The sequence below is a fragment of the Acytostelium subglobosum genome (genome assembly GCF_000787575.1).
Source record: "Acytostelium subglobosum LB1 DNA, scaffold: scaffold19, whole genome shotgun sequence".
NCBI lineage: Eukaryota > Evosea > Eumycetozoa > Acytosteliales > Acytosteliaceae > Acytostelium > Acytostelium subglobosum.
In genome coordinates, this window is record NW_012236514.1 from 448073 (window position 1) to 465078 (window position 17006).

The 17006-nt window shown below is 44.7% G+C and overlaps 8 protein-coding genes across 8 annotated transcripts; 4 read left to right on the plus strand and 4 right to left on the minus strand.

The window, feature by feature from the left end:
* Positions 1-802: 802 nt before the first annotated feature.
* On the plus strand, positions 803-3019 carry SAMD00019534_087590 (hypothetical protein; the record flags this gene model as incomplete). The annotated part of the gene is made up of 3 exons (XM_012896116.1): positions 803-2436; positions 2522-2933; positions 2996-3019. 3 exons carry the CDS (start codon positions 803-805, stop codon positions 3017-3019), a joined length of 2070 nt encoding a protein of 689 aa, XP_012751570.1.
* A 286-nt stretch (positions 3020-3305) lies between these two features.
* Positions 3306-4749, plus strand: SAMD00019534_087600 (hypothetical protein; the record flags this gene model as incomplete). The annotated part of the gene is made up of 2 exons (XM_012896117.1): positions 3306-4530; positions 4643-4749. The coding sequence occupies 2 exons, from the start codon at positions 3306-3308 to the stop codon at positions 4747-4749; spliced, it is 1332 nt and encodes a 443-aa protein (XP_012751571.1).
* A 479-nt stretch (positions 4750-5228) lies between these two features.
* Positions 5229-6415, plus strand: SAMD00019534_087610 (hypothetical protein; the record flags this gene model as incomplete). Its single annotated transcript, XM_012896118.1, has 2 exons — positions 5229-5774; positions 5858-6415. The coding sequence occupies 2 exons, from the start codon at positions 5229-5231 to the stop codon at positions 6413-6415; spliced, it is 1104 nt and encodes a 367-aa protein (XP_012751572.1).
* Positions 6416-6563: 148 nt separating this feature from the next.
* Positions 6564-8129, minus strand: SAMD00019534_087620 (hypothetical protein; the record flags this gene model as incomplete). Its single annotated transcript, XM_012896119.1, has 1 exon — positions 6564-8129. One exon carries the CDS (start codon positions 8127-8129, stop codon positions 6564-6566), a length of 1566 nt encoding a protein of 521 aa, XP_012751573.1.
* Positions 8130-8324: 195 nt separating this feature from the next.
* Positions 8325-9494, plus strand: SAMD00019534_087630 (hypothetical protein; the record flags this gene model as incomplete). The annotated part of the gene is made up of 2 exons (XM_012896120.1): positions 8325-9391; positions 9461-9494. The coding sequence occupies 2 exons, from the start codon at positions 8325-8327 to the stop codon at positions 9492-9494; spliced, it is 1101 nt and encodes a 366-aa protein (XP_012751574.1).
* SAMD00019534_087640 (hypothetical protein) lies at positions 9481-12261 on the minus strand (the record flags this gene model as incomplete). Its single annotated transcript, XM_012896121.1, has 4 exons — positions 9481-10643; positions 10717-11184; positions 11255-11355; positions 11435-12261. Coding segments are annotated over 4 exons (2559 nt in total), but the record flags the coding sequence as incomplete, so codon positions are not given.
* A 378-nt stretch (positions 12262-12639) lies between these two features.
* SAMD00019534_087650 (hypothetical protein) lies at positions 12640-13742 on the minus strand (the record flags this gene model as incomplete). The annotated part of the gene is made up of 3 exons (XM_012896122.1): positions 12640-12983; positions 13095-13509; positions 13581-13742. The coding sequence occupies 3 exons, from the start codon at positions 13740-13742 to the stop codon at positions 12640-12642; spliced, it is 921 nt and encodes a 306-aa protein (XP_012751576.1).
* Positions 13743-14384: 642 nt separating this feature from the next.
* On the minus strand, positions 14385-16804 carry SAMD00019534_087660 (hypothetical protein; the record flags this gene model as incomplete). The annotated part of the gene is made up of 5 exons (XM_012896123.1): positions 14385-15852; positions 15922-16078; positions 16148-16418; positions 16505-16644; positions 16711-16804. 5 exons carry the CDS (start codon positions 16802-16804, stop codon positions 14385-14387), a joined length of 2130 nt encoding a protein of 709 aa, XP_012751577.1.
* Positions 16805-17006: the final 202 nt, after the last annotated feature.

Genomic DNA, 17006 nt, shown 5'->3' on the forward strand with positions numbered 1-17006 from the left:
TGTCGACGGTGGACTCTGACTTCACCCGCGTGGAGGTGCCGTAGGGTAGTTAAGCGGCGTTTTCAAAAAAAGATTAATGGAGGTGACGGGTATCGATCCCATTTCTCAAGCATGCGAAGCCAGCATTCTACCATTTATACTACACCCCCTTGAGATAAGGGCAAAAAAGATCTCAATTTTTGCCCGGGTTAAGTGGCCCCTTTTGTTTCAAATCAAAACCCCATGTCGTGGATGTATCCAACTGGAATTCGATTTCATTCAAGTTGGGATATGCTTGTTGAGGCACTGGACAATTACTTTATTTTTTCCGTGATATTTATCAAATCCTATACCAAAGTTTGCTTAATAAAAAGTCTCTCTGTTTTGATCTATCATTCAAACTTAACATAAAAACATCATGACAGATATTAAGAGAGATACTGGTTGCATTAACCAAGTATTCCACAATAAATTGTTAGTAAATAATATATTTGGACATGTTAGCAATATGCATCAAAGATGGATAAGTCTACCAAATTCAACAATCATATCATCAGCAAAACTACGTAATATGTGTCTAAGTGACATGTTGAGATACAATGCGACTCAATTGTTCATTGATACATTTGACAGCATTGGCAAAGTTCCAGTCTGCCCACCAATCATCAATTCCAATCTATTATCTATTGCCGCAAGATACAACAATTCAAAGGCATTCTACCATGTGATTAAATATCCCAACTTTATCCATACCTTTTCAATATATGACGAAGAATACTTCATTCATGGCAACGTTCACATTCTCAAACGTTGCATCAATAACATGAGCAATTGCTTCTTCCCCGCTGGCACTGAACGCTTCCTACCATTGGTCATCGACACTGGAAACGAGGAGTTTTTGGAACTATTCCTCAAATATCTAAAGGTCAATGATATAGCCGAGACCAACAATGCCATCAAGAACTACTGCAAGTTCAAGAGACCTGGAATACCTATTAACATGCTCAGGGTATTGCGATTGGATTATAAATATCTGAATGGATTGACCAATATCTGGCAGGCTGCACTGGTGCACTCGACAAAGTCCAACATGTTAGATAGTGTTCAATACCTTCTTGACCACATGCCATTGAAAGAGATGCATCCGAGACAATACAATGAGCTGATGGCCAAGTGTATTGTTCGATGTGCAAAGGATGACAATGTAAACATCTTCAAAGCATTGATCAAGTCAGCAGGTGATAAGTACATTTTGAATAAGAACTACAATGATATCATTGACATTGCTGCAGATCGTGGACATGCCTCATTCATCAAGTACCTAGGCAGATACTATACAGATAAATACGGGTGCAGAGTAAGCAAGGCAAGTGTGAGGAAGTTGAACTACCTCTTGTTGAAGCCTAATTTCAATTGGGGACCATTGGACTCAGTGATTGAGTGGCTAAGAACTGAACTCCGAGTAACTCCAAAGGCAGCCATTCGAAAGAATGATATCGCGGAGCTCGAGACCATCACCTCCCCTCGTCCCTATTCTTTGGAGTTGGACCTCAAGATATATCTTCAGATGTCGCAGTCAATGGCATTGTTCATATCTCAGAGTAATGGTCCACACACCCAAACTTATATGATGCGATTCCACGGCAAGTCACTGGTCAACATGATCAAAGCCATTGGCAAGCCTGGCAGCAATATCACCGCCCACATTGCCTGCCAATTCATTGCCAACTGTAACCATAGTATTGTTATTGGTGATCTCCCCAGAGCAATGAGTCTGGCAGCCAGTCGCTCTGCCGATGTCATGAAGCAACTAACAGTTAAGTTTGCTGCCGAGTATGAAGTCAGGTATCTTATCAAGGCTTTGAAAAAGGGATGCCGCGAGACTCAAAAACTGATCATTGATCAATTTGAACAGCGACACTTTGAAACAAGCAATATCAAATATGCCGCTTTCAATCAGATTGCAATAGCTTCATTGGAGGACGTGACTTTCATTCTGGATCACCTGGATTGTGTGAGAGACGATCAGAATATCCTGGTTTGGGCGGTGTCCAATCCACATTTGGAAGTATTTGAACATGTAATCAATCTATTCCCTCCCCTGATGATCTATCACAGCATGTTGATCAATATCATTGATCGTGCACTATTATGTTACAAGCCCAAAATCATTGAGATGATCAGACTACGATTCGAAACACCTTATTTGGCATCCAACAAGACATTCACTTTGTATAGACCAACCATCACGACATTGGTATCCCTGGCTCACGACCAAACCGCTCCTTCACTAGAGTACCACTTCAAGTCATCGATATTCACCAATATACCAGTTATCGAACGATTGAGAATACTCAACTTCTTACTCCATTCTGGATTCATGCACATGGCACCCAAGGTCATCAAACTATGCACGGATCATATCAAGGCACTCTCTATCGATCATCAACAACAAATGTAAGTCAATCCATATTTCAATCAATCTATTCCAATCGATTAATCAATCTTATTCTCACTCTCTCAATCATGTCTCCTGAAACAGGTTCCAGGCCATTGGACTAAAGGACGAAGTTCTTGAGGTTCCACAGGCTTCAACAAAGTTGGAGAGAGCATTCCATTTGGTGTTCAAAGACAGGAAGACTGGAATGCATATCATGGATAGAGTTGGAACAGTTCACAAATTACTTGGAATCAACACTGAGTATCTTATCAAGGGTGCAAAGTTGATTGACAATCACAATTTGTTTGATTACATCAAATATGGTGCGACCGAATGGTTCCTTGAAGCATACTCCAAGTTCAAATTCTCAACCATCTCTGGTTACAACAACGTACTTCTGGCCGAAGCGTTCAATCGTTGCAACACACAAGTAGTCGACTTACTCATGAACAATCCATTAATGGGTCTAGACCACACCATGAATGGACTGCTCTCAATTGAATTTGTCCAGAATGTATCTTCATGCTCATGTCCGCATTGGGAGAGATTGTTTGATCAATACATCTCCATCACTAGACATACCAACACATTGGAGTGTGACTCCATCATATCAATGATCAAACATCCATCATTCTTGATCAATGTCATTAAATCTACCTACACACTTGGTATCCCTTTGCCAAGAATGATAGGTTACAGTACTCGGACAATGGACAACTTGAGCAATGCTTGGTTGACCAAACCATGGGCACTGGATATGCTCAAGTTGATGATCCATCAATCAATTCTATCATGGGATTGCCATAAAGAACTTCTATACAGAGCAATCGAACATGACATCACAACGATCATTCAATATTATATTGACAATTCTAATATTGTTATGATGTTGAAGGATATTCCGGACAACATAGTTTGGATCACCAAGCCATGGGCATTGCCACTTCTCCAGACATTGGTTCTGCGCAAGATCCTTGGCTTGGACCGACGATGGGAGAAAGGTTTGATTAGAGAGGCCATCAAACTCAATCTCATCATAATCATTCAATTATTTATCGACTCCAATTGTTTGATACATGATGCAGATAATGTATCAGAGTTGATCAAGTTTGGATGTCAATTTGGATCCTCGACTGAGATGTTGGACATGTTGCTCTCGTCGATTCCACCGCCTAAAGGTATTGATGATCGACCGGAATGGCTTATCGAGGCATTGATATTGGCGGCCAAGAATGGACATCTTGGGATGCTAAAGATGATTCAATCAAATATTTTGGATATCAACTATATTATGGTTCTCCAATCAATCAAGGCTGCCCTGGAACATGGACATTTGGATGCGCTCAATCACTTGTTCAATCTCATGGATGACATCACATCACCATCGCCTGCCATTGCTGGCTGTGATCAATATAGGATTGACATCACTAATATACATCCTAGTATATTGTCAGTAGACATGTTGAATAGATTGAAAGCACATCCTCACCTGAATTGCATGCTGGACAATGTGTTGGGCAAGGATATATTGGTAGCGAGTGTCGAGGTGATCAACATGATGATGAGTGAATCCCCGACCAACATTCCACTCACCATTGACTTGAAGTATGCCATCCAACAGGCAGCAATTGTAGGTGACATGATCTCGATCAATAGGATAGTTGAGAGATGTCCAGTACTGTTACCATCGATTGATGACCTGGAACATTTGGTTGATCACTCTGCCACCCCAGACGACATGATTATACCCTTGTTCTCCAATCGCCAATATCTTGAATATCCTTCCAAGCTACTAATGAAGGCTGTGGCGACCAGGTCACTGGCACTGGTCAAGTCCATCTTTGAGGAGCAGTGTCAAGTTTTCAGTGATCCAAGGAGTGAGGAATTCATCTACGAGATCAGTACCAAGTCCTTTAGAACAATGATAAGGACATCCATCAAACGAGATGATATAGAGATGATGGGATATGTTCTCAAGGTGGCCATGTCAAAGGGAGCGACCAAAAACAAGAAAGGCAATCAAAGGCATTCACTCGGTGATCTTGTCAAACTCAAGTATTGCAGCCTCACAATCCTACATCACCTGTTTGATAATGGATATGTCAGTGTGGGTAATACTAGGTGCAAGTTCCTGCCACGATTGGTGGGATGGGCATGCCAAACAGGCCAGGTGGACATCATTGACCTGGTGCATCAACGTTGTGCCTATTCTCAACTCCATAGATACCTTCCATCAGTTGAAGATATCAAGATTGCAGCAAACAACAACCATCACCATCTACTATCCTATTTGTTCGAAGATGGCTATCTATCAGTATACAATCGATTGAACCTCATCATCCTTGCAATGATAAGAGATCTTCGTCAAAGTTCCTTCCAAGCAGGTAACATCAAGATCATTGAAATGTGTAATAGATTACTATTCATCAAATAAAGATATTATCTGTACATGTTGTGAATGGATGAATGAATGAATAACTTGAAGGAATGATGGTGATATTTATGCCCAAGATAGGCATTATGACTTTAGTTGTAGATCATTGAGTGGGTTGACTTGTGTGTGAAAGTTGGTACCCCTTCCCCTTTGTGGGTTTGTTTAACTTGAAGCCACCTCTCAATGAAACATCAATCAACTGACTGACTTGTGTAACAAAACAACATACACAGTTAGTATAAGTATTAGTATAAGTATTAGTATTAGTATTAGTATAAGTAATAATACATACATAAACAAAGAAATAGGTTGGACAAATATTATATAGTTCTAAAATATAATAGAGTAACACAACAAACTAAACTGGCAGGCAGGATGAAGAGTGAACTATATTTATCTGTGAATGAGACAAGTGGATCAAGTAATGGTGTAGGTTCTGTTGGTTATACCAATGGAAAACCTTCTTCGTCTTCATCGTCGTCAGAAGTATCATATACACCATTGGTTAATGCAGGTCACCTGTCTTCATCAGCCGTGGCTAGTAACAAGAAAGACTTGCCAACGCCGCCAACGACAGGGGGTCCCTCATCACAGTTGATAACGACCAATAGAAAGACGTTGCACTCCAACCTGCGTATAATGGGACTGCTCGGCATTGCCAATCTTGCCTTCTCATTCTACCTGGCCTTTGGCAACATTGAGAGTGGCACGTGCGACATCTCGTCCACCGTCTCATGCACAGCGGTCATCAAGAGTTCATTCGGTCAGATCATGAATGTTCCCGTCTCTATATTTGGCATAACCTGGAACATCATCTTCCTGATGGGTGTGTGCAAGGTGATGATGGACGACCGAGTGCCACAATTCCTCACAGCCCTCTACATCTGGTGTTCTCTTGGCATAGGCTTTGTCTTATACTTTGTAAGAATGAACAGTCAGACTGTCATCCAACTCGCTCATATACTCATCAGAACATCATCATTCAATCAATCAATCAATAATAGGTTGCAGCAGAGTTCATAATCGGCGCATTGTGCCCATTCTGTACGATCGTTCACATCATCAACATCACATTGATGTACTTTGCCTTCAAACTTTACACAGATCTGCGTAGTCCTCCCAGCCTATTCAACCTGATATCCACACTCAAGAGCTACTTGCTGTTCGTCTTTGTAGTGCACATGATCGTGCTGATCGCCTACCAAGCAGGCGCAGAGGAGCAGCATGACGAGTGGACCATGAGCAAGTTCTCACAATGTCTCACGGAGCACAATATGGTGTTCTATGGCTCCAGTCGATGTGGCGCCTGTGTCAACCAGAAGCAGATGTTCATGACCAAGGATAAGGGCGAGGCGGACTCGCCGTGGAAATACGTCACCTTTGTCGAGTGTAAGGATAAGCATGATCTGTGTACGATGAATGATATCCAGCGTTATCCAACTTGGATCAAGCATGAGTCTGACGGAGGCAAAGAACTGGAACGACACGAAGGTGTCATGAACATGTTTGAGCTCTCCAAGATGTCTGGCTGCCAGTACAAAAAGGAGGAGATTCAGGAGTAGTGTCGAATGGACTATATATCAACCTCAATAACATTACAACAAGTACAACACTTGGTTACAAAGCCGAGTGCACTTACTATCATGTTTCAATCGAATGACATCAATGTAAAGTACACAACACAACATGCGCTAACAATGGTGAGGTTGTTCATTTAGGGTGTAGTTGCATCCTCTTCACTGCCGTGAAGTCCTGGAACTCCTGTCGGTGGAGGTCAAATTCGGAAAGCTCAGAGGGCGTTGGATCATGTACTTTGTTGGTATTGCCAACGATGTCCTCCTCTTGGATCACTTTAGGCAGGGGTTTGACAATAGGCTTGATATAGTTCGAGAGTGAGACTGGTCCAGTATTTGAGAGCATCTCTGGCACAGCACCCATGGCTGATCCTTTGAGTCCAATGAGCGCGTAGGAGCTTCCAGAGGTGATGGAGAGGCTCTCTGCGGCACCCAGAGAGGCAAGAGCCGTTGTCAGGCCGTTGGTATTGTTGAAGCCAGTCATCACTGATGAGCACACCACGACAATGTTTCCAACAGCCACGTTAATGATGTCCTCTATCATGTGTGTCGTAGCAGTGGCGTCGGTGGTATCGTAGTTGGCAAGCGAGAGGATTCTGCCATCAACCTCGTTGACCACACACATGATGAATCCTCTAGCGGTGGTATTCTGACTATAATCGTTGATGGTCATGTAGTAGGTGTCACTGATTCCATCTGGCGAGTTTGCTGGGTTGGCTGCACCGACAGAGATGGGGATCACCTTGGAAGGATCATCGACTGATTTGAAGGTATCCAAACAATAATAGAGCATAGCCTGGCACGACTGTCCAGCCTTGGAGGTGTACTCGTTGTAGGGCCTGTTCTGGCCACGGCGAGAGATCATGTGCCACTTGTCGTTCTGGTTTGTGGAAGAAGCGTATTGGCTAATATAGCGAGCGCCAAAGTTGGTGGACAGCAGGTTGATGCATTCTGCAGAGAGGTTGGCCTTGGCATTGCCTTTGGAGAAGAAAATGACAAAGGAGTTGGTGTCGACAGACTCTAGGAAGCTGGCCAAGCGGACAGAGCCCAATCCGCCGGCAGTGATTGTGTTGTAGTTGACGGGATTCTCCATGTCCTCTTCATCAAAGATGAGATCTGGGCTAAATGTCCAAACGTTGATGCCATCGGGTTGGTTGGTGAGGACAAAGTCCATCCATGAATCAAAGATGATATGGGGAACAGTGCCAGTGGTCTGGGAGATGCTGACAGTGCGCAGTGATTCGTCGTAATGGATAATCTTGGCCGAACAAAAGACCTTCTCGCCCTTGGAGGCATCTCCGAATGCCTCCACGGCGTATTGTGGAGGGTGCCCCTTGTTTCCAATCAAGACGTAGTTGGGACAGTTGCCCAAGGTGAAGACCTTGCTTGCACCAATCTGTTGGAATGTGCTGGTCATCAAGGCAGAAAGAGGGTTGGGAAGGTTGCCAATTACCATGACGGCCACCTGGGTGCCAATGGCGGCACTCTTGATGATGGAGCTGAACATGTTGTCGTCGTTTGCGGCAGCCGATGCAAACACCCAGGGAGGGTCTTCATTGTTTCTCTGAGTGACCCAGACGTTGATTCCATTGACCAGCGTGACACTGTTGCAGTAGTTGTAGTAGTCTTGTGGAGTTTCTGGAGTGCCCCAGGTGACCTCGGACGTGGTGAGTGTTGCAGATGTGAGACTGATCATTGTCATATCTATTTGTAATTGAATCGCAAGTACTTGACCGTTATTATCTCTTACCTTTATTACCAAACTAGCCCAATTATAGTATTACTCGAATGTGGGAAGTTCTGTACACTGATCAAAATGATTGATAGAAAATCACCTGACATCAATCACACATCGATTAGATCAACAAACAGATAAAGATAAAGATATTAGATATACATGATGGAGGGCCTTCCTATTTTACTACTGCGCAAGCTAGTTGAGATCATATATGAACCTGCTGACATCATCTGTCTTGCTTTGACTTGTCATAGACTGTTTGATTGTCGCATGGACTACATCATTCTCAACAACATTACAACTAGTACAACACTTGGTTATAAAGCTAAACACATTCTACCATGTTTCAATCAGATCGTCAAGCAATACAAATTAACGTATGCATACAATCCTACACCAGCTGATCCAAACGCGCCTGTTCTTTCATTGTACCTACCCTACGACTTTAACCAACCGCTTACAAACCTGCCCAACACTTTAACACACCTGGAGACTGGCTATAAATTCAATCAACCGATTGGCCCAGGCACGTTGCCTCAATCCCTTACCTCCCTTAAACTTGGTGTATCATTCAACAAACCAATTGGACCTGGAGTCTTGCCCGAGTCACTCAAACATCTGGCGCTGAGCATCAGCTTTAATCAACCTGTGCAGCCTGGCATATTCCCTGACAAGCTACAAGTGCTAGAGTTCAGGTCTGATTTCAATCAACAGATTGATAAGGGCATGCTACCCAAGTCGTTGCGCAAGTTGTCTTTCGATCATTGGTTCAACAAGCAATTGAAGATAGGTGTGTTGCCAGAGGGTCTGGAGGAGTTGGTTCTAGGCTGGAAATACATACATCGATTGGAGCATGGTGTCTTGCCACAGGGTCTACAAAAGTTGTCATTTGGTCACGATTACAATCAACCACTGGAGCCTGGTCAGTTACCAGACTCTATCACGTTCCTCAGCTTTGGGACAACATACAATCAACCACTGGCATCGCCATGTCTTCCGGCCTCACTCATCAAGCTCTCATTGCCCATTCAATATTCTCATCCGTTGGGCCCAGCCATCCCAACCGGTTTCAAACACTTGATCCTCCAAGGCACGATGTTTGAGGACCATACCAAAGGTCTATTCCCAACATTTAAGATCTTCCTTCATCCACTCATCAACAACTACCAGGCACGATTCGTTTGTTTCGTCATCAACTACCGCATACTCTCCTCTAAACATGTATTGTATGTGACTGACCAATATGAAGGTGCAATTGTTCCGATCGAACGTCTATTTACTTTACCGGACACTAGTGATGTTGTGTCAACTACGACTACTGAGAGCTGATCCACTTCAATAAATCATCCTTGCATGCATTGTAGAACTCGTTGTTATCCTTGATTGATTCAAAGTCCTGGAGCAGAGATCTCTCACACAAGGGAATTGGATTCTCGGTAAAGTACTGCTTCACCTGCTGGACGCGTTCATCAGACATGCGTGTGCTGAACATACCAGAGACCATGCGCTCGATAAGGGGATTCTCTTTGAAGGTCTCGTAGATGGACTTGGCATTCTTGACAAAGTAGGCCCATGCTGCCTCGCTGGTGCTGTCAGAGATGTAGTACCAAACCATGTATGAGTCCTGGGAGCGAACGTCTTTGCTTAGCGAAAAGTCCAATGCTCTCTCGGTCAATGCTGGGCTGTTGTTGCAGGCAAGCACACGTAGCATAGTCTCCTTCTGTGAGGAGATCTCGCTGGCGTTGTAGATGGCCATGATGTCAGTCTGCTCGGCCTCACCACCATTCTTCATCACGGTCTGTACGACGGCACGCATGATGTCTGGGTCCAGAGATGACTGATCCTTTTTGAATGCTACAAACAGCTCGCGGCACTTGGCCACAGTTGCTGGGTCTCCGTGTACACCAAGTGCGGCAAGCACGCTGTCCCTCAGGTTAGTGTCGCCCGAGCTCTCACCTTCCTTCTTTGCAAATCCAAGGCGCTCGCCAAGGGGCTTGAGCAACTTTACGATGACTCCAGACATCTTGTCATCGCCAACGAGCTTGTTGAGGTAGCCAAGACGAGCAATGATGAACTGCCAGATGGACTCCTCGATCTCATTGGTGTAGGCCATCAACAGGTCTGTGAACACTGTAATGGGGATGTCACGTGACTTGCCAAGGTAGAAGCAGTCACAGAGGACGCCCATACGGTCTACGGCGGGGAGCTTAAGAGATTGAATGAGTGGAATTAGACCCTTAATGATGGATGGATCGTAGTTGATACGGAAGTAGCCAGTCTGTCCATAGTTTGGCTTGATCCAACCCTGAGGATTGTAGTTGGGCACTGTGAATGTGCCGGTCTTCTTGTCGAGCACATACTCATGCGAGCCAGACTCAGTCTGGACCTTGATGTAGCAGTTCCAGAGTGGATCGGATGTTTGCTCGGGACCATTCCTGAACTTCTTCTGGGTGAGCTCAAAGACACCTGGTGTCGATGCTAGAGGAGGGGAAGGAGTTGTCAGTCATGTGCTGGCTGCGTGGCATTCGACAAAAGGGTCACATCTACTTACTTTGTTTGAATGAGATGACTGGGTATCCAGTAACCTTGGTGAAGGTATCCACCCACGCCCTGACATCCACGCCAGAGTGCTCAGAAAGTGATTGCCAGAGATCCTCGGTGACTGTGTTCTTGTAGCTGTGTTTCTTGATGTAGTGATTGAGTCCTGTGCGGAACTTATCGCCAAGACGTCCTTCAACCATCTGGATCACACATGAACCCTTGTTGTAACTGATCGTGTCAAAGATCTCACCAATCTGGGCACTGTTGCGCACTGGTACCTCGACGGGATGAGACGAGTCCAGGACATCGAGGGTGAGAGCTTCATTCCTATAATCATTAGTGAACTCGAGCCATTTGGACCACTCGGGGAACAAGTGATCAGTGACAACATAGTCCATAAAGCTGGCGAATCCCTCATTGAGCCAGAGCTGTGACCACCACTCCATTGTCACCAAGTTGCCAAACCATTGATGAGCCACTGGATGTAATTGAGTGAATGAATGAGTGAGTCGGGGTAGATGGACAGGCTTGTCAATGTTATAACATACACTCATGTCCAATGACACTTGCTATGCTCTGCTTAAGGTATGTAGTGGTCTTGTCAGACGTGAGCAACAATACCTCACGATAAGTGATCAATCCCCAGTTTCTGTTTGAGTGAAGGAGTCGCATCAATGATCGTTAGTCAGTTAGGCTTGGACGTCCAAGTGCAGAGTGTAGTAACATACTCCATAGCACCCATGGCAAAGTCTGGAATGGCAATCTGGTCACACTTGGACAGGGGATATGGTACGCCAAAGAAGTTGGTGAAGAAGGACAGCACATCGCAGGCAACCTTGAGCGCAAACTCTGTGCTCTCGGTGTTGCCCTTGACCTTGTAGACACGGACCTGCACACCCTCCTTGCTGTGGCCCTCGATGTACTCGAGCTCGCCAACGATGAAGGCGACAAGGTAGGTGCTCATCAATGGTGTGTCGGCAAAGTGCACCGTCTTGGTACCATTGCCGTTGTCTTTGGATGAGATCTCGGCCATGTTGGACAGTGCAGTCATGTGCGAGGGCACCGTGAGTGTGATGTCATAGACTGCCTTGAGTGCAGGCTCATCAAAGCACGGGAAACATCTGCGGGCGTAGGTCGCCTCAAACTGTGAGACGGCCATGTGATGATCAACGCCCTGGATTGTGTAGCGTGAGCGATAGAAGCCCATTAACTTGTCATTGACACAGCCTTCGAACTGCATGGTGAGTGTGACGGTGCCGACAGCAATCGCATCGGAGAATTTGAGAATGGCCACTTCCTCTGGCTCGTGATAGGAGATGTCTGTTGATTGTGCGCCAGTTGATAGTTGTGCACTCTTAATGCTCAATTCGAATGAATGCAATACTATCTCTGTAGTTGGTCTGACGACGCGCATCTCAATAGATACAGTGCCTTCAAATTTGAAAGCAATCATATCGGGAATGATATGCAATTGGTACTTGAGTGGCACTACATAGTCTGGTAGAATGAGTCTATCATTACGATCAATAAGATGTTTAAAGTCTGTCATTTCTAATTGATTGATTGATTGATTGAGTGATTGATATTAAGTATATATGTATATGTAGATAATAATAATAATAATGATGTTGGATGGTTGGTTGAATAAATGATGCTGTGAAGTTCAAAAGTTTAATTTGATTGATGAGCGCAAAGTTATATTCCAATGTAAACGGGACATTATGGTATGGCGTTCTTGTATGATATGATACCTTGATCATATCACTTATATAATATATATATTACCATTACCATTACCATTACACCTAGGCAATGATTAGGGTACATTGGATAGTCAAGCTTGTTGATAATAATAATTGTTGCCTTCAAAGACTTGGATATGCTACCAGGTAGTACCAGCCTGCGCAGTGGAGATGACATATCCTCTAACTACTTAGTTGAGATAGCTCAACTCTGGGCCAATTGGAACGATTCCTGATGGATTGATCGATCTTTGTGATTCGTAGTAACAGTGTTTGATGTGATGGAAGTTGACAGTGGGCTTGATAGCTTCGTTCTGATAGAGTGATCGGAGGTAGTTGGACAAAGCAGGATAGTCCTTAATCATTCTCTTGTTGACCTTAAAGTGACCATAATAGACAGCATCGAATCTGATCAATGTCGTGAACAATCTGATGTCGGCCTCGGTTAGTCTATCGCCTACCAACCAGCGTGCTTTGGAAAGTCTCGCCTCTAAATGATCAAGTGCAGTGAATACATTCTTAAATGCACTGTCGTCTATGGGATTGAGTGATTATATGATTGATGAATGGATAATTGTATGGTGTTAGACTTTGTGTTTGATTATTGAATGATCGCCAAATAAGTCAATGAACTTTTCGCTCATACATGATTGCTGATCACCAGCGAATCCACATTTGTATACACCATTGTTGATGTTATCATAGACATAGGAGTTGGTCTCATCGATTGAGGACAATAGATCTCTTGGCGTTAGGTCTAGTGATGGATTGGTGGCCCATTGATTGAACTCTGCGTTCAACATTCTGATGATCTCACCAGAGTCGTTGTTGACTATGGTCGATGTTTTCTTGTCCCAGAGCACTGGCACAGTGTATCGACCTTCATACAGCGGATCAGACAGTTTATACAACTGACTAAGATGAGTGAATTTGTTGATTGGATCAATCTCGCAGCCGTCCCTCTCTGAGAAATGCCATCCATCAGCTCCCAGGAAGTAATCAACTACAGTCATTCCAATAACCTGCCTAAGACCCTTAAGTCTACGAACTATTATGGTTCTCTAAAGGTATGATGTAGGTGAGTAAGTAGGTCAGAGACAAAGACAGAATGGGAATGATTTAGTGATCATACATGTGCCCAAGGACATGCTAGTGAGACATATAGATGGTATCGATTTGGTTCGGGAGGGTACTGAGTACCTGTCTTGATGAAGTTCCTAAACGAACTTGCTTTGCGAACAAACTCTCCCTTTAATTGGAAGTCCATTATCTTGATAGGTGTTTGATTGGACATTATTATAATATATTATTTGTTTGTATAATATTTAAATATGTTAATGAACTAGAATTGAATATGAAAATTAATAAGTTGTTGTAGATCAATTTTAATTATTGAGGTATTAATAAGAGTGGGCTTAGGAAATAGGGTATAGGGGATAGGGGATGTAATTCGGAGGTGCTATACCTTCATTCCACACCTATCCATCAATCTGATTTAAGTTCTCTGGATTTCACCCTCCCAATCAATTTCACAATCACACTCACTATCGTTCAACCACCTATTTAATAATGTGAATGATAGAATGAATAAAAGAATGAAAGATTGATTGAATGATTGATTGGGGGATTGGATGATCCTTCCTTAACAAAGTGATGTTGACTAGTCAAACTTGTTTGGATCAAGGACCACAATTCATTCCAATTGGATGTGGAAAAAAAATATTATTATTATTACGTTCTATGTCGATTTATTCAAGAAGGTGCAGACTAGACTTTCTTGTTGTAGTCATCGTCATCCATCAATGTTCATTCATTCATGGCGCCGTCATTGTCGTCTTTTTCATCGTCTTTGTCTTCTTTGTCGTCGTCGTCGTCGTCAGCTCTGTTCGTTACACTACTACATCTCCTTCTACTACTACTATTTCTACTAGTACTATTATTTGAAGCTACCAAACTTGCTCTCCATCTCTTGAACCTTCTGGACTGGTGTTGCCTGTCCACGGAGAGTGTTCCAGTCTCTCTGGGAGATTGGTGCCGATGTGGGTGGCTTTGGTGGGACGTGGGGCATCAGGTGCTTCTGGAGCATCTCGTATGAGAGCAGAGTGACACCAAACTGAGGTGACGATCTGAACACACGAGCGACGCAACCCTTGAAGAAGGCGCGGAATCCTTCCTCACGCCAGATCTTCTGGGCGCAGTCACGGATACCATCGTAGGTCTGCTCGCCAGTCTTGGCCTTGACCTGCAGACGAGTCTTGATCACATCAGCGGGAGTCACCAGGGAGGCGGCGGGGATACCGGCCACCATACCAGAGATGAACAGATCCTTTGGTGCGATGTTGCCGTCCTTGTCAGCCAACAGAGTCTTCATCTTGGCGTAGGCGGGGAAGTAGATGGCAGAGAATGGAATGTCACGCAGCAGACAGGCACCGGCTCCCTTGTACAAACCAGAGATACCGAGCTCGCGCACGATCGACAGGGCGCTCTGGCCCTTGCCAGCGCCTTGCACCTGCAGACGGATCTTGACAATCTCGAGTGGGTTGGTGAACATGACCTGCGAGGCTCCAGCACCACCTCCAGCGAGCACCTCAAGGGGCAAGTAGATCTCGCCCTTGCTCTTGTCGGCAAACAGACCACGGAGCAGATCGTTGACAGTGAGCTTGATAGCCTTCTCTGGGGCAACACCAACGAGCTGTGGGCCCAGACCTCTGTAGAGACCGGCAAAGCCCTCGTTCTTGAGCACCTTCTTGAAACAGTCCCAACTGTTGTTGTAAACTCTCAGTGCTGGGTCAACAGCACGCTGGTTCTGCATTCTGGTCTTGACCAGATCGATTGGGTAGACGGCGGTGGCACCAATGGCACCAGCCACAGAGCCCAGAGCAAAGTTCTCAATCGACTCACGCAGCTGGGCGGTGAAGCCCTTGCCGGTGATGCGGCCGCTGGCAACCTCGACGGGGGCGGCGGCGGCGACTGGAACGGAGGGTGTGGTCGACACACCGGTCATCTTCTCAAACTCCTGGATGTTGAGCTTGCCGTCCTTGTTGGTGTCGAGCAAATGGAAGATGAGATCGACCTCCATTGGTGTGATCTCGATCGATGTCGATGTTCTAGCCTCCTGCAGGAACTCCTCCTTGGTGATGTCTGTCTTGTCGCGCTTGACTGATGCGGCCTTGAGCACACGGCCGTATGATGGGAAATGGAGCAACATGTCATTGCAGGCGACAAACTGTGGGTAGCTGACCTCGTCGGCGTGTCCCGACGACACGTTGAGCTCAGCGAGCGACTCAAGCTTTGAACGGATGTTCTCGGGGATTCTTCTCAACTTCACAGAGTTGAGGATCTGGGCGAACTTATCCTTTGGAATGTAACCTGTCTTGTTGGTATCGTAGAATCTGAACTCTTGCCTAATGAGATGTGATGAGATGATGTGTCAGAGGATGATGGATAGGGAGAGTGGGGAGTTGACAACATACTTGACTCTCTCTTGTTGGAAGTCCTTCAGCAGTTGAGTGAACTGGCTGTAGTTAAGCTCTGACTTGCCGTTTCCAAAGTAAAGGTTGACCAGCTCACAGTTAAAGTCGAATGGGATGGCTGGGTCCAAACTTGCAGACACGACATTCTGGAAGTCATCTGTTTAGATTGATTGATTGATTGTTAGATTGATTGAGTGCAGCTTATGGAGGATAAGACTTGACATACTCTTTGAGATGAAACCATTGCCATCACGATCGAACAGCTTGAATGCCAGGAAGTACTCAGCCTCTGGCTTGGACATGAGCTCGTCAAACATGCAGTACTCCTCAAGACTGATGTGACCAGTGTGATCGATATCGGCCATCTGGAAGAGGACCTTGAACTTATCAGCATCGAGGGTGGCCTTGAGCAACTGATCGCCTCTTCCCTCAGACTCTGGTGTGGTCAGAGCATTCAAGAAGTCATCCGCAGTCATATATTTCTCGCCATTGATGGTCTATTATATTGAATGAATGAATGAGTGAGTATGTAAGATGTCCAAAGTCACGTGACTACCTGTCAGCCGCCAGTCAGGTGACATACAGTTGTGGCGAACTTCTCAAAGTTAGACTTTTGCTTATCGCGAATCAATGCCTTGGTTCTATCCTCGTCGGCCAACATAGTAGTGCCAAACAGGGCCAATGAGGCGGCGGTAATACCGAAGCCAAAGGCTGCCTTGGAGACTATAAATGATGTGATGTATAAGTTGGCAGTTCACCTACTCCTCCACAATGACAATTCAAACTTACATCTGCTCTTTTGTTGGTTGCCGCCATTGCGAGAGGCAGTGGAGAATCCCCTGGACAATGCCTTGGACGACTTGTTTGCGACTCTGCTCAACATTGTTGTTGTTTATATAATAATAATCTTATCTGGAGTAATTGAATGAAGAGTAAGTCAATATTAATGATTATGATGATTGATTATGAATATGATTATGATTATGATGAAGATAAGATTGTTTGAAGATGCACTTCACTCGAATGAGAGGGTGGTGGAGAGGTGGTGGATGATGGATGAGGTGTTGTTGGTGTTCACTTGCGAG